General features: G+C 34.6%; 1 protein-coding gene across 3 annotated transcripts in view; it reads left to right on the top strand.

The window, feature by feature from the left end:
* Window positions 1-25360, top strand: part of HECW2 (HECT, C2 and WW domain containing E3 ubiquitin protein ligase 2) — a 466207-nt gene that overhangs the window by 355388 nt on the left and 85459 nt on the right. For all 3 annotated transcript variants that reach the window (XM_016433751.2, XM_001369816.4, XM_007494546.3), the window contains 3 exons: window positions 10696-10830; window positions 14016-14118; window positions 18867-18963. In XM_016433751.2, the coding sequence (XP_016289237.1) occupies window positions 10696-10830; window positions 14016-14118; window positions 18867-18963 (335 nt within the window). The remainder of the gene's footprint in view (window positions 1-10695; window positions 10831-14015; window positions 14119-18866; window positions 18964-25360) is intronic.

Here is a 25360-nt window from a genome sequence, read left to right as displayed (position 1 = left end):
ATCACAAAGAATCAGACATGACTAAAAAACAACTAAACAACAAAAGATCATTGATAGGAGAGTGGGGCAAAGGATCCAAGAATAAAAGATAGTATAGAATTGAACTGATTTATCAAGAAGTCATGATAGGAATGAGAGGAGAGGTTAACCAGAGTTAGACTGATGGACCAAGAAGGAACTGAATGGTATACAGAACAGAAGTAATGATGTGTTCAAAGGCTAGAGTTTGGGGATCTAATGCATTAGGGAAAGAGGGAATGAGAAAAGATTGTGACCTGTTAAAAAAATTTAAGCATGCATGAAGGAGGAACACTCAGGGATTAATGGTGAGATTTAAGTTATTAGTAATGGTTTAGGTGAGCGTGGAATTGAGAATTATTAGGTTGTGAGAATTAATCTATTGAGGAACTGGGAAGTTAGGTTATTTGGGGGAATATCAATATATATGTCAAAGTCCCCTGATATAAAGGCTGGATTGAACTAATTGAGGAAGGAGAGGAGAATGTCTGGGGGCAGGAGTCAATAGATAATGGCTCAAAGGTATACACATGTACATATATACACACATACATATATAATGCTCATATACATATACATGTGTATAAATATATATTTATATAATCTTTTCTCTTCAATTCTTTCACCCTTACTAAAAGCAAGTAACCATTCTTTAACCAAAGAGATCTTGCCCTTCTCACCACCATCCCTTGCTTTCTAATTAATTTTCCTGAGAAAAGTGAAATATTCCTTTTGTATTCAGCAAATAATATCATTCCTGCCTTTTCTACACTTTTACCATGATCAAAAGATTGTGTGTGGAGAAAAGGAATAATGTAGAGAAAACAGTTGTATGTACTCCATAGCTCTGAGGAAGAAATACTTTTTTTTTTAATTAGAGTAAATTAAAATAGATTCTGTTTTCCAACATTGTAGTATGTTATAAAACTAAGACTTGAGATCGCCAATCAAGATTTATTGTAGTGCCTCATTCTTAAGTGATGGCTATATTATCTTGCTATCAAAGCCTTTTGAAAAAGGACATTGTTGCTCAATATGTATCAATGAACAGGGTAGGTGTGTGCACTTTTATGGATCCCCAATTTATTTGGAAAAAATTTACGTGTAGACAATTTTAATTTCTTTTAAAACTATATGATGGTTTTGTTGAGACTAGTTGTTGTGACTTAAAAATACTAATATCCTTTTCTGATCTTAAAATAAGAACTTTTTATTTAGTATTGTGAGAAAAAAAAAGGTGTATTTTTTTTGGCCGTGTTGAAATACTACTTGGCTCCAACTGTATTAAATTTCCTGGCTTTGACTGTGCCCTGAAGCAGTGAAAGGGCAGAAGTTTTTGAAATGAGACTAGAGTTTGGTGTATTTGCATTCCTTTTGTGTTTAACCATGATTCTAGTGTTCATTAGCACAGAGCTAGGAAGCTTGAATTAATTTCTTTAATGAAACTTCACATCAGTGGTTATGTGCTGCTCTATTGTTCCACAATTACTTTACTGAGAGCAAGCCTAGATGTCTGATATAATCCTCTGTTCACGCAACCAGTGTGACATATTGTTTCTTCAAACTGAATACATAAGCAAATGCTAGGTGCTTTTAATAGATAATTATATGGTATTAGGGAATGAAGAAATATAGTGTGCCCTAAATAAAAAAAAAATATTAGGTCAATTTCTGTACTGGCTTGAACTAGTTAAGATGTCCTATGGGATACATTCCTTCCCCCCAAATTAATTAGAGAGAAGTTGATGGTGGTGAGCATTGGAATGATTTGTAGTAATTAATATCTACATGACATAGAGAAATGAGGGTCTTTCTATCTATCCATAGTATGCCTTTCACATGCTTTCCTTATCCTTTGAATAAGTGCATAAATGTTCACAGCTCTCCTGTGAGCAAAGTAATCCTTTGTACGCAGGCAGAGAAAGTTAGGAACTAAGCAGTCTGGTCCAAGGTCACGCATGGTGCCAGCAATGGAATGCCTGGGTCTTGATTCCTCATCCTGCATTCTATTAGTGCTGTAGGTATGTGGTTTTGAGGGAGTTCTTCCCCAGGACCTTGCTCCCAAAGTACTTGGCAGACTTAACAAGCATGTGTAAACAATACACATAACATTCCATCTGCCTCTGAAACAGCCCTTTGTGAGTTAGAAAAATGTCACCTTTCTACCACCCACAGCAGTTTCACAAATGGGTTAGGAAAGGGCATTCCATGCAGGGAGTACCCGAAGCATGCTTTCTGCATCAGAGCTCTCAGGGGTCTCTTAAGTCTTGAGAAGACCTGGGTTGTCATTTGGTGCCCGTGGAGTCACTAAAAAGCCCAAGGTATTGGGCAGGAAAGTATCAAAGGAAGAAAAGTAGACCATCCTGGGAGAGAGAAATATGGAAACAGAGCAGATGGAGGTAATACATGACTAGAGTGCCAGGAATAGAGTCAGGAAGACTCTTTTTCCTGAGTTCAAATCTGGCCTCAGACACTTACTAGCTGGGTGATCATGGGCAAGTCGCTTAACTCTGCCTCAGTTTTCTCATCTCTTAGATGAACTGGAGAAGGAAATGGCAAACCACTCCAGTATCTTTCCCAAGAAAACCCTGAATGGGGTTACAAAGGGTATGGAACAACCAAACAGTAAAGGAGAGAAAGAAAAGGTATTCCATATTATGGGGAGAGATAGTGTCCTTAGATAACAAATGGCCTCCCAGTCAGTTGTTTTGTTTTCTTTTGTTTAATCCAAAGGCATGATTTAATCACTGTAGGAAGCTCCCTCTGGGATGCAGATTTGCAAATCTTTTATCAAGTTTTTGAGAATCACCTGGTTCACTGAGAGGTTGTGACTTACCCATAGTCACACAGCTCATTTGTGTCAGATGCAGGATTTGAACCTGTTTTCCTGACTTCAGAGTTGGTTCTTTAAATTTATTGGGCACTGACTCAGAAATGCAACACTATTTGACATATGAAAGTAAATAAGATACAGTCCTTGTTGTCCTAGAGAGTATAGGTTTTTGTTGTGGTGGTTCAGTCATATCCAACTCTTTGCAACCCCTGTTGGGGTTTTCTTGGCAAAGATACTGAAGTGGTTTGCCATTTCCTTCTCCAGCTTATTTTATACAGGTGAGGAAACTAAGGCAATCAAGTAACTTGCCCAGGATCACACAGCTAGTTAGTGTCTGAGACTGGATTTGAACTCAGGAAGATGAATCTTCCTGATCACAGGCCCAGTATTCTATTTATTGTGCCACCTAGCTGCCCCAAATCTTACAATTTAGTAAGGAAATAAGACCCAGAAATCATTATCAAAAAAAAAATCTTAAAATTGTAAGAAATTCATGATGCTATGGAATTTTGAAAGAGAGAAAACTTCTAGCTGGGGGAATTTGGGAAAACTATATTGAACTAAGCCTTGAAAAATGAGTGATTAAGTGAGCAAAACCATAGAGGAAAGACATTCTAGGGAAAGGGATGATTATGAAGCAAATGCATAAAGATAAGAAAGTCTAAAGATATTTAGGGAATTGTTCAGTTTGATCAGAGATTATTGTGCATAGAGAATAATTATAGAGAAGCCTTGATGGTGAGACTGGGGCCAGATCATGTTGTCTGCCATGATTTACAATAAAGATGTCAAGTAAAGGAAAATCCAATACTCCAGTTCATCCACTAGCCTATCAAGGTGGGTGTTCCTTTTAGTGATAGATTGAAATCTCCTCATTCCTGCCTTTCATAAATTAATCTTGTCCATATCTCTCCACAAATTGACCATAAAAGGTCCACCTAATGTGCAACTGGCTTCTTGCTACCCTCAAGGCAGAGGATTAGTCTGTAAAAGAGAGTTTCACTCTGACTACTTGATCTACTAATCATCTTTGCTCAGACTATTCTCTTTGAGAATGGTATAAATCTATCCTTGATGAAAATATTCATTAAGAACAAGTAGGTTTTTATGGATGTCTTGCTATAGCAGACTACATCTTCTTAGTCACACAAATTGCCTGAAAAATGCAAAGAATACAAGATTATTGTTTTTTTCTATTTCAAAAAAGCATTTGATTCAGTAGAACAAAGCACAATCTTAGAGGCTCTCTTCTAATAAGACCTCTTTTATGTATAGGTTAACCTGGTAAAAAAGCCCTATAGATAATTCACTTTAATGATTCTCAGATTATTACCATCAAAGGTATAAAACAGAAAGACATATGCTTGCCAAATGCATTATCCATTGCCATGGAACTGGTCCGATGCTAAGTCCAAAAGGGAGAAAAATTCTCTATACGTATTGAAATAGTCCAGATGTCTCAGTTTAGAGGTGATATTATACTGATTGCATCAAACCCCAAGCACTATAGGTCCATGATTACTCAAAAAAAGTAGTTAAAGTTCATGCAGGGACAAACTATATGATTCAAAAGGCCCTTTTCACACTACTTTGGATGGCTAGTTAAAGAGTCAGTCCATTGTCAGTACATTCATTTATATAACTGGATTAGGCACTACCAATAGATAATAAGTGGGGCATAGGAGAGAGTAAGCTGGATTGCATTTGCTTTTAACAATCCCAGGCTGCTCCTAACCACAAGAAGTCCATTTTAAAATACAAAAATGTTCTCTATGTTTGCAAATTGTCAACCACTGTAATTTCAAAGGGTCAATGGAGAGAAAAGTAGCTACAGCTGACTTCTAAGGATGACTTAAACAGGAAACATCATTTAAAATATATTCCAAAACTCCAGATCTCTCAACCTCACCAATGTGGTTCGGTCCTCTAGAGATGAAGATCACAATGCATGCCAGTCCGACCTGATGGATTCTTGTTTATGACCTTCCACCATAGGGGATCAACTCAATATGCTAGATGCTTTCCTCATGCGCTCTTGAAATCTTGAGCCTACTATGGAACATATAAACTGTTCAAACTACTCCTCACACTTACAATTAGATAAAGGCTGTCTTGTTTTTTGATCAACCATTTCTTTAAGGGCATTCTTTGTGTCAGGTATTCTTTGTAACTCATTGGTTGTAATGTGGGGGTGTTTCTTTTGTCCTTTGAATGGAACTTTTGTTCAATTTTTAGATCATTTAAAAATGTTTCAAGCATTTATTTCTTCACATACATACATGAAAGGAAAGGAAAAGCAAGGGAGAGGGGGAGAAAAAAAGGTGAAAGGAGAGAGGAAAAAGGAGAATTCTATATTATATAAGAAGTTAAGTAAAATAAATTCCCATGTTGGTCACTCTTAGTTTGCATATTAGTTACCATCTTATCTTTTCTTTTTCTTTTTTTTAACCATCTTTATCTTTTCTTCAGATCTTTAAAGACCACATATAGTCTTTGGTGATTTACAACCAGATAATATCACTCATATTTGTGTTTAAATTTAATAATTGTATTTAAAAGTAGTCTTTTGGTTCATTGAAGGAATTGAAAGAACTTTGCAATTTCCCCAGAGCTATAAAGTTAATTCTGCTTCTCCTTTTCACTTCTGGGCCCAAGTCAGTGCTCATTTGCAAGAACTTTCCAAGACATAAATCTCATGTATATCTATACATGTGCATATATGTATATGTGTATATAAATATACACATGTGTTTATTTTGTACATTCAACTGTATATTATATATTGCCTAGACAAGAGATATTCTTCATCCAGGTGATTTTTCTGGTGTAGTTAATAGGAATAGATTCATCATTGTAATATGTCTCTCATTTGGCAGGCTGAGCAGTGTTTTGGGTTTTGATGGGTTTTGAACTGAAAAAAAGAACATATTGAGGATTTCAGCATCTTATAAAACAAAGATTCTTTCATGAACTTTCTAAAAATAGTTTGAAGCAATATTTCAGCATAATTAATTTTAGAATACCTACAGTAAGGAGCCCCTTTCCAACTTACACTTGATTGGATCTCCTCTTTGGTAGAGGCAAATGCCTTTGGTAACCATTGTTGTTTAGTCATTCAGTTGCGTCTGACTCTATGTGACCCCGTGAAGTTTTCTTGGCAAAGATACAAGAGTAATTTACCATTTCTTTCTCCAGAGTATCCCCATTTTACAGATGAGGAACTGAGACAAATAGGGGTTAAGTTACTTGTCCAGGGTCACACAGCTAGTTAGTGTTGAGTCTAGATTTGAACTCAAAGTCTTCTTGACTCTAGGCGTGGTGTGCCATCACATGTACCACCTACCTGCCTCAAGCACCTACCTTTGTATTTTTATTTTCCTTGATATAAATGATCTTTGAACAAGGAACAGTGAACTAAGGGTCATTGACTAAAGATGTCTCCTCATTATGAATGATAATTAACGTGTGTTGTTTGAAATTTTGTATGAAACTTATTTATAACAGGTGCCTTCTTTTCTTCCCATCTGTTCTCTATTTTTAAAGCATCAGTAGCTTAAATATTTTAGGTTGGGGGTATAATTTTAAGGAAGCTTATTCAGGAAATGTATGATTAGAAAAGGAAGTGGACTGGTCACACAGTGGGAATAAGGAATGGAAAACTCAAGTGTTGCACTACTTCCCACAAAATATAAAAAGACCTAGAGGAACGTCGTTAGCATGTTGGGTAATTCCTTTATGGATGATTAGTGAAAGGGAATAAATAAAAATTACACAGGATTAGAAAGTATAGATGTATTACAATTGTTACTCAGAGGGAATGAGATTACAACAGATCCACTGAAGTGACTTGGAAAGAAACAAATTAGAAATAGAGCACTTAGCTTAGAAAGGTTTTGCAATATTTTAGGAAAGAAGTAATGAGGACGTGAACTAGATTAATAATGGTTAGAGTAGCAAGAAGAGGATGGATCTTAGAGAACTTTCAGAGGTAAAACTGCCAAGATTTATTAATTGATTAAATATAAGGGGCAAGGAAGATGGAGAAGAAAAACATCATTTTTGAAATAATAATAATATAATGATAATAGCTACTATTTATATAACTTTGAAGTTTGCAGAGTTTTAGTCCTCACAACAACCTGGAGAAGTAGATATTATTATTATCCTCATTTTACAATCAAGGAAACTGAGGCAAACAGAGGTTGTGATTTGCTCAGGGTTAAGTATTTGAGTGTGTCTTCCTTCCTTCCTAGGTTTGGTACTCTAACTACTGTACCATCTAGCTGCTTCCTTGAAATGAAGGGGAAGTTGGTTATCTTAAAGATATTAAAAAAACATCAGGAAGAAAGTGTTGGTTTAACCATGAGAAGGTGATGAGTTAAGCTTTGAACATGTCAAAACATCCAAATGGAGAGATCTAGCAGAGTTGGAAGTATGAGTCTGAAAATAAAGACAGGTTAGGTTGACTGGGAAGGATTTAGTTATCTTCATCATAGAGATGTCAATTGAAGCCATAGATAGAATTGCCAAGGGAGAATGTGTAAGGGAGAAAGTTTATGATAGAACCCTAGAAAATCCATTAAAGGGAGATGGTAAGGGAAAATAAACCAATGAAGGGAACAAGAACAAGCTATATCCCAGAAACCACAAAAGCAATGAAAATAAGAGGGAGCACTAATGCCAAAGTGTCAAAACAAACAGAAACAGTATTAAAAGTGGCATAGAGTTCAGTGCATGAAGACTGAGAAAAAAAGCCATTGGATCCAGCAATAAAGTCTTGAGGACAGAAGCTATATTGCATACTTTTTAGGATTAAGATGGGTAGTAAAACCAGTGTGTGGAAAATTCTTTATAACAGTTTTATGGAAAAGAGAAAATCCTAGAAGAGCAGTTGAGGGGACATGGAAGAGAAGGAAACTCAGTGTACCAGATATCTACATAGAGTTTATTTGCTTGTTTTACTTAAAAACAGAGGAATAGGAATTAGTATATGGGAGGGTGTGAAGATTAAACATTAAAGATAAGAGTAACAGAGAAGAAGAAAAATCTAATTTTGTAACTGTCCCACTTCATTTGAGATAATCAAGCATTTCTTTGCTTCTGTACTGGTACAAGGTTTTTTCTATTTTCCTGTTAAGCTAATTTATTGTTTTCTTGGCACTAGATCTGTTTTCAAATGATGTCTTGTAGCAAAAGCTTTATTGAGAGAATGGACACTAGACAAGCTTCTAAACACCCAATTATACTGACACTAAATGTAAATCACATTTGACCTATATACGCAGCCCAATAATTACATAGGGGAGTGTTTCTCAAAATACATTGCTGATGCTATCAAATGACCAGTCTACCAAAAGCATTCCAAAGAAACTGAACTGTGTAAATACCTCATCCTATTTAAATGCTGGTGTTTCATCTTCTTTCTTAAGCACCATGGCTGTCAATATAATTGAACAACATATCATTCAGCCATGAGATGCTACTAATTTTTAAAGTGCATGAGAACTGAACATGATTCTAGGAGATAAAATATTGAGGTTAGGTTATCTAGTCCCTTAAAATATGTGTAACTACTTACTCTTCTTATGTGAGAACTGGTTAATTCCCATTGAAGAAGTCTTTAGAGACTGAAAGAAACTGCTTAAGTGAACCTGCCTACCTTCCAAAAGAAATAGTGTCTTGTTACCTCTTTGGCAGTAGTATTCATTTTTACTCCTATGTGGGCAGAGGTTAGAATTTAGGTCTAGTCTTGGAAGGTCCAAGATAGCAAACTGTGCCTATCATATTTTTCCTTTTAATGAGGGCAGAAGGTTATTAGAGATAGAGCACTTAGTAAGAAAGCTTTTGCAATAGAAAGAAGTAATGAGGCCCTGAACTAGGTACATAATAGTAAGGATCACAAGAGGATGGATCCTAGATAAATTTCAGAGGGGAAATAGAGCAGAATAGAATTAGGAATGCTTTCTCATCTAGGAACTCCACTCAGTATATTCTCTTATTTTTAACTAAAATTTTTTTTACTATATTCTTTATATCTGGAATTCAGTGGTTGGTGGCATCAAAGGGACAGTTGTGTATATGTAGGCATACCTATATATTCATGAAAGGGACAAGGGAGCTGTGTGTGTATGTGGGGTCAGGGTTTTTTCTTTTCCCATTTCTGGTGTAAAGCATTTTATTATAATGGAAAAAGTATAGAATTTGGAGTTAGGAAGGCTTCTACTTCTAATATTTAGTACCTGAGCAAGTTACTTAACCTCTCTTAGTCTTAGTCTCCTATTCTATAAAATAAGAATAATAACACACATAGCACATTCCTTATGAAACTTTTGTAAAAATCAAATGAGACAATGTACTTAAAGCTCTTTGCAATGAATTATGTAATGCAATGAGCTACTTAAATATCAATTATCATTATTATCAATAGTTGTTATCCTTTTCTCATATTTCAATTTTTATTATAGTTTAAATTGGCCTATTTCTCAGCAACAAAATTGTCCTCAGAAATTTTTAAAAAATAATTTTTGTCTGGTTTGCAAATGTTGTTTTATCACAAAGTAAAATGAGCTTCAGTCAATGAACAAAGTATCTCAATACCTAGAATGTTTGAACTATTTTTCTTAGGCAGCGTTTTTCCAGTAGCCCATGGAATTCACCTAGTTTCGCTCTTTCCTTTGTGTTCACAATATCCTGTGACACCATTTTCCCCAGTGTGAAAAGTCATTGCTTTTATATTTTGCTTGTGCAGTAAGTCATCCCCTCTGCTTAAGGCCTGAGATCATCTGTGCTGACACATTCTGTCATATTTATAGGTTGTAGTTTCCTGGTTTACTAGTATTCTCCTGATAGGTTCTTTTATCTTGGATGGCTTAATTAATTTTATTCCAACAATGACAAACTCACTTAAACTAATTTTCCTTTAAGTAAGGAGTACTGATGCTGGCTGAGAGGCTCAAATCTTATTATCTGTGATGGTATTCTGCCTTTTAAATATATGTAATTAGTCTCTCCATGGAAAAGATATAGGGCTTAATTCTTTTAAGAGCCTTGATTTCAAGGGTTTAGGACACAATCTATAGATTTACTGTCAGAGGACAGTAATAAATGTTTTTGGAGGGGATGGGAGGATTGATCTGATCAAAGCACATGTTTCAGAAAATCGTCCCAGCAGCAATGTGCCAAATGGATTGTAAAGGAGCTTTAAGAGATTAAAGACAAGGTTAGCACTTTAAAGACTGTTGAAATAGTTTAGAATTGAACTAAGATACCAGAAGTAGAAATGGAACAGAAAGGAAAAAGCCAGAAATACCATAAAGGAATGCCCCCAAGAATTTCTGGGGTCTCATTAAAATTATGGCAGCTAAATGGTACAGTGGATATAGTGCTAGACTTGGAGTCCAGAATTCAAATATGGAGTGTGACCTTGAATAAATCACTTAACCCTGTTTTCCTCCATTTCCCCATCTATAAAATGAACTGGAGAAGGAAATGGCAAAGCTCTCCAGTGTCTTTGCCAAGAAAACTCCAAAAATGACTGCAGGACAACACTAAACTTGTTTGCCCATTGACAGATCACTTAATCTCTTGGCCTTAGTTTCTTTATCTGTGAAAGGGAAAGGGTTGGTAGAAGTGAACTTTCAGTTCCATTACAATTTCAGAATTCTATAATAGTGTGTCTTATAAAAGGATATTAACAAAAAGACAAAGACTTGAAGGGTGTAATAAAAGGAAGCTAAGGAGGTGAATCCTAAGCATGTTTACTTAATTGTAGGCTCTCTATCATAGGAATGTTAGTTATAGATGTAGCAAGTATCTGACTACTTATGAGTTTGTCTGTCTTCTAGGCTTTTTTTGTTGACCACAATTCCCGTACCACCACCTTCATTGACCCTCGGCTCCCACTGCAGAGCAGCAGACCCACAAGCGCTTTGGTACATCGGCAACATCTGACCAGGCAGCGCAGCCACAGTGCTGGTGAGGTGAGTCACAAAGTTTTCTCAGGGACTTTCCTGATGGTTGATGAGAATTCATCAGGAAACGGCTGAACTTGAGTTGTGATGGCCTAAAAAAAAAGATTTCCTTTGGGGGGGGGGGGGGTAGTTTGATGTGAAGTATTTTGATGAAAGTTGAAAAGGTTTAAAACATCAGCAGTTCTCTGAAAACACACAGAGACATCATTTGTTGTTGTTTTTTTTAATAGAAAAAAAGCTGAATGATCTAGAGGGTCACAATCTTTGTTTATATACCCTAATGCATAGATAGCATCATAATTATTTGTTGTACATATCCATTGAGAGCAAAAGGGAATTATACTTTCAAATCACGTCAATACAAATTTCTTTTGGAACATATGCTATGTGCTAGATACTGCTAAGTGCTGGGGATAGAAAAAATGGTAAAAATAGCCCCTGCCCTCAAAGAGCTCACAATCCCATGAGGAAGAGAACATGAAAATAACTTTATGAAAACAAGCTATTTAAAAGATAAATTGGAGTTAATTTCAAAAGGAAGGTATTACTATTAAAGAAAACCAGAAAAGACTTCTTGAAGAAATTTTAAATTTCAGAACACTGGAAGTTAAGTTAAACATAAGAAAGAATTTCTTGGGAATGTATTCCTATAATAAAAGGCATGGCATTTCCTTCACTGATGGTCTTTGAAATTGGAATGTTCATTCATCTCTGGAGGGGATCTCTGATGTGCTGTGTTTGCTGGACCTAAGAAAATGGATTCATGGTGTCATAGACTTAAACTTAGAAGGAACCTCAGAAGTCAATAAAAGGGTTGGACTGGATGGACTTTAAAGTTTCTTTGAGTTCTAAATCTTTGATCATTCTTTTGATTTTCTAATGTATAGATGTCATATTAATAAGCCTGTTTTCTGTGAATTCTTAGTAAATGCAGTGGCATATTATAACCACTTGAGGGCACTAAGATTTCCTAATTACCAGTCACAAACAGCTCCCCTTTATTACTGTAACAGTTTACATGAGCAAAGGAAGTGTACAGATACAGAAGTTGTCTGTCCTTTGACCAACAGCTAAAATGCCTTTATTTTTGAGTTTTGTATATATTATATTAAATGTGTTTGCATATATTAAGCATTTAACAAATGCTTTTACAGTTATTCATTCAAAAGCATAATCCCAAAAATTTCCCTAAAAATCACTAATAGTCAAATTTGTATTCTGTCTTTTCAACACAAGCACGATAACCTTTAGGTTGTATATTGGTGATAGAGCAGCACTGGTGAAGTATTGGCATGCATGCCAATCTGGCACTGGGGAAGCTGCTCTGTTCCTCCTCTTCCCAGTGCCTGAGGATATTTTTTGCATGCCCCATCCCTCTTTCTAGCCACCCAAAGCAGTTAATTCCTCCCTCTGCTCTCTGAGGTAATATTGGGGGGGGGGGGGCGGTTCACAGTTAGCTTGAAGTTGCAGTTTAGGCACGCAAACTTGAAAACCTTTGCCAGTGCTGTGATAGAGTATTTCCTTGATAAAAAGAAAACATAGTGAAATTCTATGCCTGCATTTGATTCATTTGGGTCTAATTCTTTTGTAATTCCCGTTCTCAGTGCATAGTTCATTTCTGATTGGTTTCATGTGTTTGTTGATTGTGTGTGTGTGTATCTGGAATGATATTTATGTGAAGCTCATATAAAATTTATAGAGATACTTGATTTGCTTAGTATTTATAGCTTAAGAGCAGCTTATAAATTTTTACCATATTTATCATGTAAATTAAGAATACTATATTGGAGGAAGCTGACACAATATATTTTACAAATACAAATAAATCTCTTATCTTTGGACCTGGTACTTGATAAATAAGTAGCATGTTTCTATTCTACTTGACATCACATTGTTCTTCAGCAAATTCACTTATTTTTTCAGTTCTCATTAAAGTAAATGGTTGTGAGGACTACTTGAAATAAACCATTTTTAGTGAAGCCACAAATGAAAATGATAACTGTGCCTAAAATCCTTTTTATCAATTTTTCCTAGAATCTGAAGTATTATGATAACCTGATGAACCAAATTTCAGGAAGAGATGATGAAATAAACACTAACATTTCTGAAGATTGTTTTCATATAAAAGGAAGACATATGGGTGCAGAAGTGATCACCCCTCTTACTCTTCACCTTTTATCTTCAATATTGTTAAAACTTCATAGGAAATGCATGTATATGATCAGTGGTAGAAGGTACACCCTGATTTATGGCCTACATCAACTTGTTGACTAGGTCTGATTTTAAGAAATGAGAATTTAAATAAACGTTTCATTTTTAGTTCTAAGAATTAGTGCCCTACTTGCAGGAGAAAAACCTTGTGTCTTATGTTGGTATCTATAAATAGTTCATTCATCCCGATTAATAAAAATCATGAATAATGATTGATCTCACAAAGGCAGTGGCTGACCTCATTACACAAATTGAGGAATTTACAAGTCAATGTGAAAAAAAAACACTTGAGCCTTTCCAAACATACTCACGACCCTTGACATTTAGAATATTTTGAAAAGTTATATGGTATAATATAGTAAAATTTATGAGTTTAGAATGAATAGGAGTTAGGGATACATTACTGATTATTAATATATAAATATGATAGTTCTAATCATCTTCTGATATTTTACCCCTTATAATTTGGTATCCTGTGAAATTTTGATGGAAGAATGTATATTTGTATTTATAAAGATGAAAAAAACCTTAAAACATAAATTCTCCCTAAAATGATCATATCCTCAAAACAAAATTATTTTATACATGTTTACATAGCTCATTTCAGCACCTGTGTCCATATTATAAAATAAATTAATGCAACTTAATACAATTAAACTAAACCTATTTGCTTGCTGCTACTACCAATTATCTTGTGTGGTAACATCTAAATATAAATAGCAGAAAAGTAGATATTAGGAATCTAGCTAAAGTTAACTGTTCAGTTCTTCTGCTGAGTTGAAACAAAGGGGGTCAGGAGGGAACTTGGTTTAAAAATTGAACATTAGAACATTACCTTAACTCTGGTCTCAGTTCAGCCTCTTCTTCATTTTCAGGACTCTTTTCTATAAATGCATAAGCAATTTCCAAATGGCATACTTCCAAGATGTGTTTTCGATATCTACCAGTTCTTTTGCATCATGTGACTCTGATTCTATTTACAGGTAGGAGAGGACTCTCGACATTCAGGACCACCAGTTCTTCCTAGGCCATCCAGCACATTCAATACTGTCAGTAGGTCACAGTACCAGGACATGGTTCCAGTGGGTATGTCAGCTGCATTTTTGGTTTTCAGATAAGAAAATACTGACTTAATTTAATTTTGCACTTAAATGTGCAGTATATACACATATACATATGTGTGTACATGTACATGTTATTATTTTTGCTGTGGGTTTAGATGGATAATTCTATTCATTTGACATTCCTTACTGGGAAATTTTGACCCTTGGGCACATAAGAGAGAAGTGATTTGAAAACTCTCATCATGTCCCAAATATATCTTGCTAAAGCATCAACAGACCTGATTTTGTAGTTTGAAAGTCTCTTGCATTTTCCTTAGGAAACTTTTAGTAAATTTAATTCCTATTTTAATTTTAAAAGCATTGCATTCTAAGAAAAAAAAATTGAAAAATTAAAGTGACCTTTTACGTTCCTTAGCCTTTTCTGAACATGGGTATTAGATTGCTGAAAATGAAATAAAAAAATACAGGACACATGAAATATGGTCATTACAAATTAGTCAGTTGCTGTTGTGAAATAAATGTGCCTAAAATCATATGGTTTAAGGCTGAAGGCACATGAATTCACAGTGGCATAATTAATTAAATGGAGAAACAATGATACTACATTTTGGAAGACTTTTGAGAAAGGTGGCAGACAACTCAATCCTATGCTCACTAAAGCAAAGTAGAAATATTTCCCCAAAGACTAGAATAAAGTAGGGAGGAAGCGTGATGTAGTGGAGAGAATGATAGTCAGGAGATCTTTGGTCATGTCACTTAATCTCTACATTGCCACAGTTTCCTCATCTATAGAATGAATGGTTGGACTAGATAATCTTGAAGGTCCTTCTAATTTTAAAATTCAGTGATCCCATGATTTTGTTGTCAAATGATCAGAATTTCCCCTTTTGTGAAATATTAACAGATTTATAATGCTTTTGTAGATATTAAAATTTTATTTAATGAAAAGGACATCCTTTTGTTAATTATGTTGACTGATATAAAAAGTGTAGGCAGAGAAAAACTTAGGAAAAGCTTGAAATTTTTTCAACTTATGTTGTCATTTTTTTGTATTCTTGAATCTTTGAACTCTGCTAAATTTTAAATTCAGTAAATTATTCTTTTTTCTTTTTAGGTCTTTTGTCTGGTTCATAGCACTCTCAGGAATAGGTCTCACTCATAAATGTTTTATTTGTCTTATGAATGCAAATGAGGAATGAAGTGAAGAAAGCAATGTATTCTACATGAGACAGTTCCCCTTGCATGAGTCAGCTCTTTATGTTCCTGGTTCGCATATAATCAGACCGAGTATCATTCTTTAAAATTTATTACTGTCCTTGTGTACTAAAGTCCTGTCCTTGGTATATAAGACACATAATATTTGTTTCCTTAAAACAATATATTCAGATAAAATATATAGGCATTTTCTTGGGGCAAAATATTAAGCCATTTATCATTACAATTGCCAGACCACTCAGATTAAATGTAATCTGTATAGACAAAGCCATTGAGTTTTGTAAAAATCTTTAATTCTTAGGAAGTAATATAAAAAGAATGGATGTAAGAAACTCCATGTTGAAAATGGGATTACTAGCAATTTGGGCATTTTTAAATTTTATATGAGTTTAGTCAACATTAATAACCATTTGGAATAGTTTATATTGCCATTATTTGTATGCTTGTTTTCAATGTATCAATACTAAATATCAGAATATAAAGACAGAATGGTGTAGTCAATAAAAAGGCAGTTTTGGATTCAAGAAGATCTATGTTCTAGTCACGCCTCTATCAGATACTGGCTATGTGGCCCAAGGAAAGTCTTTTGACGCCCAGGCAACTCTCTAAGGCATTTAATTTTATGAGCATTTGCCATTTTCCCTAAGTAGAAAAAATTTCCCACCAGAAATTCTCTCTACAATAAAAAAAAAATAGATCTAGAAGATAATGAATAAGAAAAGAGGATGAAGAGAAAGATTATGTCTTATTAAATCTGGAAAATGCAGCACAGTTATATTTATACTTCTATTATAAACAAACAATTATTACTTAGTTTAAAATCTTATATAGCATTTATAGAACATAAAATTGTTGGCTAAACTTGAATCCCAGATGAGAAATACATGATCCAGCATTTAAAAATACTTACAGCAATTTAAATACATTTTTATGGCATTATGAAATAACAAAGATGGTAAGAGCCTTAGAGGCTATCTGATCCAAAGCATACATGAAAAAGAATCTCTAGGAGGCAGATGGGTCACTCAGTGGATTGAGAGTCAGGCTTAGAGACAGGAGATCCTAGGTTCAAATCTGGCCTCAGACACTTCCCAGCTGTGTGACCCTGGGCAAGTCACTTGACCCCCATTGCCTAGCCCTTACCACTCTTCTGCCTTGGAGCCAATACACAGTATTGACTCCAAGATGGAAAGTAAGGGAGGAAGAAAGAAAGAAAGAGGGGGGGGAGGAAGGAAGGAAGAAAGAAAGAAAGAAAGAAAGAAAGAAAGAAAGAAAGAAAGAAAGAAAGAAAGAAAGAAAGAAAGAAAGAAAGAAAGAAAGAAAGAAAGAAAGAAAGAAAGAAAGAAAGAAAGAAAGAAAGAAAGAAAGAAAGAAAGAAAGAAAGAAAGAAAGAAAGAAAGAAAGATACATAGATAGATAGATAGATAGATAGATCGATCTCTGGTCCAACATACCTGATATTCAGTTTTTGCAAGTAGGTGATGGAGATAGGAGAGAGGAACATGATATACAACTTCTTAAGTCAGTTCATTTAATTATTTTATACTTCTAATTGTTAAGAAAGTCTCCCTTAATTCAAGGCTAAATTTACTTCTTTGAAATTTCAGCTCATCAGTCCATTTTCTGCCTTCTGAGGCTCAATGACACAAGCCTATTTTTTTTTTTTTTTAGTTTTTAAAACATTTTATTTGGTCATTTTCATACATTGTTCATTGGAAACAGATCATTTTCTTTTCCTTCCCCCCTCCCCCCCACCCCTTCCCTAGCCGACATCGGATTCGTCTGGGTATCACATGTGTCCTTGCTCTGAACCCATTTCCTTGTTGTTGGTATTTGCATTAGGGCGCTCATTTAGCATCTCTCCTTGATCATGTCCCCTCAACCTCTGTAGTCAATCAGTTGCTTTTCCTTGGTGTTTTTACTCCCTCAGTTTGTCCTCTGCTTGAGACACAAGCCTATTTTTAAAAACTATTACCTTCTATCTTTGTGCCAATTCTAATACAGTAGAATGGTTATGGCTATGCAGTTTGGGTTAAGTGACTTGCCCAGTGTCACACAGCTAGGAAGGAAACAAATCTTTTGAATGATTTGTTTTTTTAAACCAACATTAATCAATTAGCTATTTCAGCCTCCATGTAAGCCTTTTATCATTTGTCCTTGATTAATATTTTAATAATTTGCTGATTGTCTATACGTTAAATTTCATAAGCCTAAGAATAGAGTTTCTTCTCTATGATCTTGACTAGATCAAGTCAATATAATGAAACTCTCACTATTACCTGCAAAATATTATAGCTTTAATGTAGTGCCTCTCAAGGTACCAATGGGAGAGTTTATAAAATTACAACTGATGGTCGAAAATATCAAGGGAAATTGTGAGGAGGGGAAATGAAGTAGTTACTGCACTGCCAGATCCCCAGTTATATTATTAAGTATCATTATATAAAACTATCCAGTATTAGGGAAGAAACAGTAGAAAAACATCCATGGTATTGAGTTCATAATCCTCAAGTAGACTCAAAAGCATACATTATGAAGGCTTAATATACTAAATGTTAAATTTATTATGTAATTATTGATCAATAATTTAGGAAAGGCAGATTATAATATAACAGAAAAATAAGATTAAATATGTATCCCATATAATATAGTACAACATATTGTTAAATGGCTCATTTATCTATTGATATTATCTCACAGTCACTGATGATTCTGATCCCCAAAAGATATTTTATTGAAAACAAACAAAAAATAAAGAATAAAAAGGATTCTGATTCTTAGATTTTTTAAATTCTGCTAATGATATTATTAGTCAGTGTCAGCTAAGACATCTATCTATACATATTCTGAACTCTGAAATTAGTGCTAGTAATTATATTTATTTTATAAAGTTTTCTGTGCAGATGTGTTGGAAAGGACCAACCCATGGTCCACTACCATGGATTTGTATAGGAATGACTCACACCCTTACTTTTGTTGTTACTTATAGAACCAACTCTTGACTGGAGCATTTTGTCCTGTAGGCTACCTAACATTTTATCCTCAAAGAGCCTCTCCATTTTTCTGATTTTTGCATGCAGTTTTGAGATATTTATTCTAAACTTCCAAAGAGTTAAGAGCTATAGCTTATTTTCTTTAAGTTCCCTGCAATATAGTTTTCTTAACATTTTTATGCAAAATTGTTTGTAGTTGCCACTAGTTGGTTGTCATTCATCTTCTCTGTATCTATTGTCAGTTGGGAATGTCAAGCTTTTATAGCTTAATTGTCCTATAAGATGTACAAAGCATTTTATCAGTGTTCTTGACTTACCACTTGATAAATGTGATTCCATTAGATAATTCTGGTAAAAATGCTCAATGAGGTCAGATGTGACATAGAATAGATTAGTCATAAAGTAAATTAAATGATTTTTAAAGTCATAGTAATAAAACTGACCTAGGGTACAACCAATACATCCAGGTATTTTTTTTAAATTTTTGCTTGGGGTTTATTATGGTGTTAGCAAAGTAGAAATTCTAGATTGTTCTTAAAATATTCTTCTCTTTCACTAACAGCCTACAATGACAAGATTGTTGCATTTCTACGTCAGCCCAATATCTTTGAAATTCTGCAGGAGCGTCAGCCTGACCTTACTAGGAACCATTCACTCAGGTAACCATGGTGTTATTGGTTTCATCATTGTATTTCTGGGAAGCAACAAGCTCAGTTTTTCATAATGCTGACAAACCGAGTGGTATTGGAAACTCATTCTTTCTTTTTGGTACATTAGGATAAAATATGCCTATTTATATAAAGAGAAATGCTTCAGTGCAAGGGCTATCAACATTTGATATTTAACTTTAGCTTCTTCTGTGTGGTAGCTATGTCAAAGAACATGCTTATAATCTGGAACTCTCAGTGATAGATAGGTTCTTAAAAAAAAGAAAATAGTAAGTTCAATCTATAGCTCAGAGGTCATCCCAGATTTCTAATCCAAGTAGAAAAGATGAGACAACAATCTTTTTGTTTTGAGAGTCAACTGAGCAGCCAAAAGTAGTGTGAAGCTGATTAATCAGAACTTCCAAAGTCCTGTGGTTGGCATTCCCATTTTATTATAACAACAATACATTATAATCCCATTACAACATAACCTATAGCACAAATTAAGATAGAAATCATATATTTCAAGAGAAGGATCAAATCATGTTTCTAAAAATGTGCCATATGCAATTGGGAGCCTTATAAAACATCATTATTATTCTTGTCTCATGACATAAGCATTTCATATTGTTAAAGCATATTCCCTTTAGTTCAGTTCATTATCACACCTGCTATAACCAGCATTCGGTGCATTGTGGTTCCAATTTATACAAAGGTATTTTGCAACTAGAAGTGCATAAAAGTAAGAATTCTAAGTCAATGAGTAATTTGGAGCTCCAGAGCAGAAATTTCAAACAGCTCTCATATTTTTTGTTAAGCCGTCTTAACACATATTGCTCAGGCAATAAGGATACCTCTAGAGAGTTAAGCAGGCCTTATAATTTCCCCCATATTAATAATTAACCCTCCACAATATAAGTAACTCTTCTTACTCCCACTATCAAGTGAGAGTACTTTCCCACAAATTTAGAGGGCTTATCTGGAGAAAATGTATATAATAGATAAATGGAGTATGTTATAGTCTTCCAGGCCTTTGATAACATTGTCAGTATCCTCTTAGGAATTAGAAAAACTTTGAATTAATAAAAGGGAACTACGTCAGTCTCTATAATGTAGCTTGTCAGGTTGGTCATTTTGGTTCCAAATGACCTCAAATGTTTCATGGACTGTTTGTGGAGTAGTTATGGAAGAGGAGAGGAAGAAAAGTGTGGCATTCCCATTTAGTGTCTGTAACGTGGTCTGTAGCACTGACACAGGGGATGGTATTCTCCAGTAGATCTGTTGCTAAATGAAAACAATGAATTGCCAGGATTTGAACTGTTATCATGCACTTTCATAATTTGGATATATTATATAATGGAAAAATTATATGCTGTCATGAGAAATAGAAGGAACTGAGACCAACAAATCAGTTAGATGGCATTGTTCCTCTTCTCCAGGGTGTATGTCCTAGTTTTCTCTCTTATAGAAAGGGCAATTTTGGGTAGTCAAACATTTAACTAATCATAATAAAGTGAAGGGGAAGTTTACATATCTGAAAGAACATTCTGTCCCATGCAGCTCTAAATGGCATTACAAAAGCAATTTCCAATGGACAAGATGACCTGTAGGGATTGTCTGTCACTAATAATGTTTGACACTTTTCATGAATGGCTTTAATTACACAGAATAGAGAATTAAGGGAAAAAAACAATTTACAAATGAAATGGTCCATTTTGATACATCTAAGGCTGTACTTCCCAACCTTCAAAGTATATGATTTATAGACCATAATATCCATTGTGTGGAGTTTTTTCCATTTGTTTCCATGGTTGCCATTTCAGAAATTAGGAAAGGAATTTTTTTCACCTTAAACCATTTTGTCTGGCTTGTAATTGTCACAATAATGGAAAATAATTTCATTCGTTACTTTATTTGATTTGAGCCCATACATAGATCTTTTCTTTATCTCCTAGAATCCACATTGTTTGTAAGTATATACATATATATATCTATGTATATTATTATAAGGAAAAGTTAAATTATGTAGGAAAGTGTGTAACTTTTCCTTATAGTAATATGTAGACATATAGACATATAGACATAAAACATATGTACATACTCATACATACACATAAAATATTCATAGATTTGTGATCTCACTGTGTCTTCTATCAGTATAAATGGCAACCCATCCATACATTCTCCTCCTGTGTGAGTTTTTTCCCATGCTACTACCTAAATCTTGGATAGAAGTGCTCATGCTATCATGCTATTGGCCTGCCTCTATTTCTTGAAATTATTTTGTGACCTGTGTAGCACCTAGACTATTTATCATGCTATTCTTCTTCCTTGTTAGGTGATTGACCTTCCTTTCTAGTCATGAAGGTCATTAATAATGTGTTCTAACACTACTTATTGCTTAAAAGTCGTTGTTGATCATATTCTACAGTCTAGTTATGTTCACTGGGCATCTTTCTATTGTATGTTGGATCACTTGTTATTTCTTTCTCTCTGTCTCTGTCTCTGCCCATGTCTGTCTCTCTCTGTGTCTCTCTCTCACATGCACAAACACACACACACACACACACACACACAATTCTGGTAGTATTCCTTACAGACATTTTATGGGATTATTCCAATTGAAGTAGTTAATTAAATCAGTCAATAAGCCTTAGAATTGTTGGGCAAAATTCAAATGTTCTAATATTTCATCCAATCTGAAGCCAACTTATTTATTAAAATATAGCAAACAGAATTTATTTTCTTTTCTATTGGTATACTTTATATAATTCCAGTAAAATGTTTAGTATTATCTAGACATTTCCATCTTTCCAAAGAAGGAAACATATTGATATTTGTAGCAAACTTGATATCAAAGAGATACTTAATTACTAAAGTATAGGACTAGGAATCAAAAAAACTGCAGTTCTAGTTCTACTTCAGTCATTGGTTTATATTAGTATCTCTTCTTCTCTGGGCCTTGGTGTTTACAGCCATAAAAATGAAATAGCTTGTTTATGAATCATACTCACTGGTATACTTCTAAGGTTTGTATGAATGTGTTTGTGTGTGCAATATAGCTACCTATTATTATCCCTGGAAAGATTTGTTAAAATGGGTCTGATATTAATCAGCATAGCTGATGGCTGTCAAAAATTATACATCATCATTTAAACATTTGGAGAATATATTGTTTAGAGTTTACTAAATGAAAATGATAAAGATGTTCAGTCTGCTTTTTTTTCCTTTAAATTTGTCAGGCACCTCAACTGAGAAATGAAAGAAATTAACTTTAATAGTCTGGGTGTGTAGACTTTAGAGTGCTCTTTGTTTCTCTTTCTCCTGATCTGGTATTGGCCTGTTTTTGTTTGTTTGATCTGTATGTTTTTGAGATAACATATACCTAGGAAGGTAAGGGAGTTCAGATAGCTTCCTTGTATGTACTTCACCGTCATAGTGGGTAAAATTGCTGCCTTTGCAGCAGGTTGCTTTTATAAAAATAACAGTAATTCCAACAAAACTACTCACCTGTTGATAAAGGTATATCAGAACTAGACATCTGATTTCATTGATAATGAGATCTCCATGATAAACAAACTCTCTTGACCAATACAAGTGGTAATTGCTCTACAAGTTATAGTCATAGAGGGTTGTCCAGTGCACTGACAGGTTAAGAGACTTAGCCTGGGTCACACAGCCAGTGTTTGTCAGAGGTGATACTTGAACTCGGGCCTTCTGACTTTGAGGTCAGGACCCTATTATGCCAATGGAATAAGACAAGCTCTTTAAACTTACTTTCTGATCGTAGTGATGGATTTGAAGTTCCTCAGTGATGTCTTTTATTGCACACAAGACAATGTGGATCATATAGTGCATCTTTCCATTGTCCTTTGGATAGCTGCAATGTTCATTGTTTTTTCTTTGTGCCTGGCACATAGTAAGTGCATAATATATATTTGTTGTTGTGGCTGCCACTGCTAATAATTGTGGTAGTGATGGTATATCACAGTTTGTAGTTGAGAAATAAGGTCCTATTTATAATGGTAGGACTTAAAATTAAACCAGCCTCAGTAATGGTTATAGTATGCTTTAGTAATGGTTTAGGGAAATAGGTCTAACACCCACTTCATATGCTAACTGTGGTATAGAAATTTTTTTTCTGTGTATAATTTTAAATAAACAATGTGATTTCACATATGATCTATCAAAATCTATGCCATACTGAATAAGACATAATGATGATGATAGTAATGAGAATACAAAATACTTCCTAAAGCCAGTGTCCTAGTTTGGAGAGAAACTTAATGACCTCTTCTCCACTCGAGTCTGTTGGGCTAGAGCACAGTTGTCATGTTTTGTGGTTTTGGGCAATTTTGATATTTAACAATCTGATATTAAGGGAGCTATTTTTGATTTAGAATTTCATTTATTCTTGGAATAACTTCTAAGAAAGATTGTTTCATCCCCAAAAGATAAAGGATAAGTCAACCAGGTAGTGTTTACCCCATTTGGGAGTTGTAGGTATTTGGTAGTCCATAGAAAAGGACAAACACAGGTCCTTCCTCACGGGAAGCTCATAGTCTAATCACGGAGACAGGACAAAGACTTGTGCAGTTAATATTTGCCCACACAAGCACAATAATTTTATAAATATTAACTGGTTACAAAAACAAAGGAACAGAAAGAGTACTGGTAGGATTTTGGAGATTAAGTAAATTTTTCTCTTGTTGTAAATGGGCTAAATGATGTGAGGGAGTAAATGGAGAAATGATTTGATATGCTAAAGAAAAAATAACTATTCCTTATATTTAAGATGGATTTGTATGTATGCATCATCAAAATTGGGGAGGAGAGCTAATGGCTAAGAGAAGAAAAGGGATAGACTTTGAGAGAAAAAAAGTTAAATTTTCTTTAAAATGGGCTAGACAAAGTTCCCTATAATTTTTTGCACTAATCAAGGTGCTGCACTTGCTATTTTTATGTTATACTCACTTAATTAAATCCTACATCAAGCTGGTTGTCCTGGTTTGATACGTGAGTAATTCTAAACCATTAGAAAAGTCAAAGAAATATACTTTTGATCAATTTTTTCCTACAATGATCACCTGCTCCATGATATTCTAAATTTTAAATTTTTCTACTTTTCTAATTTTTTCTAATTCTTTTTCTTTCTCTTTTTACCTCTTCTTCTGTTTCTCTTTGGAATACTCAAATGGTTCTGTGATCTCAATGATTCAGAAGTCTTCTCTCATGATGCAAAGCACAACTCATGATTCCTGCTCATTCTAGATGACACCTGACCAGGTCCTTCAATAAGTTCACCACATGAGGCCCATCCAACATGCTAGAAGTCTTTCTTTCTCCTGATATTATAAGGATACCGAAGGGAGCAACTGAGCTGTCCAGTTGTCATTCTCCCTGTTCCCTCCCCCTACTATGTAGTCAACCCATCTACTCTTCCTGGCACATACTTCCTTAATATCATCTTTTACTCCTATTCATCAAATTTTTTCATTGAATATATGTTGCTGCCTGCTCATAACTACCATGTTCATTTTCATTACCTTCTATGTGATTTTGTTGTTGTTGTTTACTTGTTTCAGTTGTATCTGACTCTTTGTGACCCCACTTGGGGTTTTCTTGGCAAAGATGCTATAGTGGTTTGTCATTTCTTCTCCAACTCATTTTTTACAGATGAGAAAACTGAGGTAAATAGCATTAAGTGACTTGCCCAGGGCCACACAGGTAGTAAATATTTGAGATTAGATTTGAACTCAGGACTTCTGTACTCCAGGCCTGGATCTCTATCCATTGACCTACCTAGCTGCCCCCTCTATGCAATACTTATTTTAAATTCTTTGGAGATGTTTGCATTCCATGCTTCATTGCTATATAACAACCTGGTAGAATATTGATGAAAATATTAGCCTTCATTTCATAGAGGGCCTAGAGTTATTTAAAAAGATGCTGCAATTTCCTTAAGGCAAACTAAACTTCTTTCCCTCCTTTTCACCTCTGGGGACAATTCATTTTCTACTATAATGATCTCAGATATATAATACTGATAGACAATTTATATAGGACAATTTCTATTTTCTATCCAAATTGTGCATGGATAATTTGGGCAGTAGAAATTTACTTAGTTTTTCCTGTGTGGATGATCAGGTAAAATTTTTTTTGAGTGGTTACATTTATCTTGAAGATTCAGAAATGTATTGGGGTTTGATGCAACCAGTATAATATCTGCTGATAGGAGCTCCTAAAGGATGTCTTTTCAACTTGGACTCTATACTAGACCTCCTCTATCACAGTGGCAAACACTTTGGGCAAGAATTCATCTCCCTGTTTTGTGTTTATGATCAGAGGGTCATTGGTTGGGGTTACTTCTGTTTGTTATATCAAAAAAAATTTTAAAGGAATTTATGTA

Source organism: Monodelphis domestica, chromosome 4 (genome assembly GCF_027887165.1).
Source record: "Monodelphis domestica isolate mMonDom1 chromosome 4, mMonDom1.pri, whole genome shotgun sequence".
Lineage (NCBI taxonomy): Eukaryota > Metazoa > Chordata > Mammalia > Didelphimorphia > Didelphidae > Monodelphis > Monodelphis domestica.
Note: the sequence above shows the minus strand (reverse complement) of the source record. Positions and strands in the feature narration are given on the sequence as shown.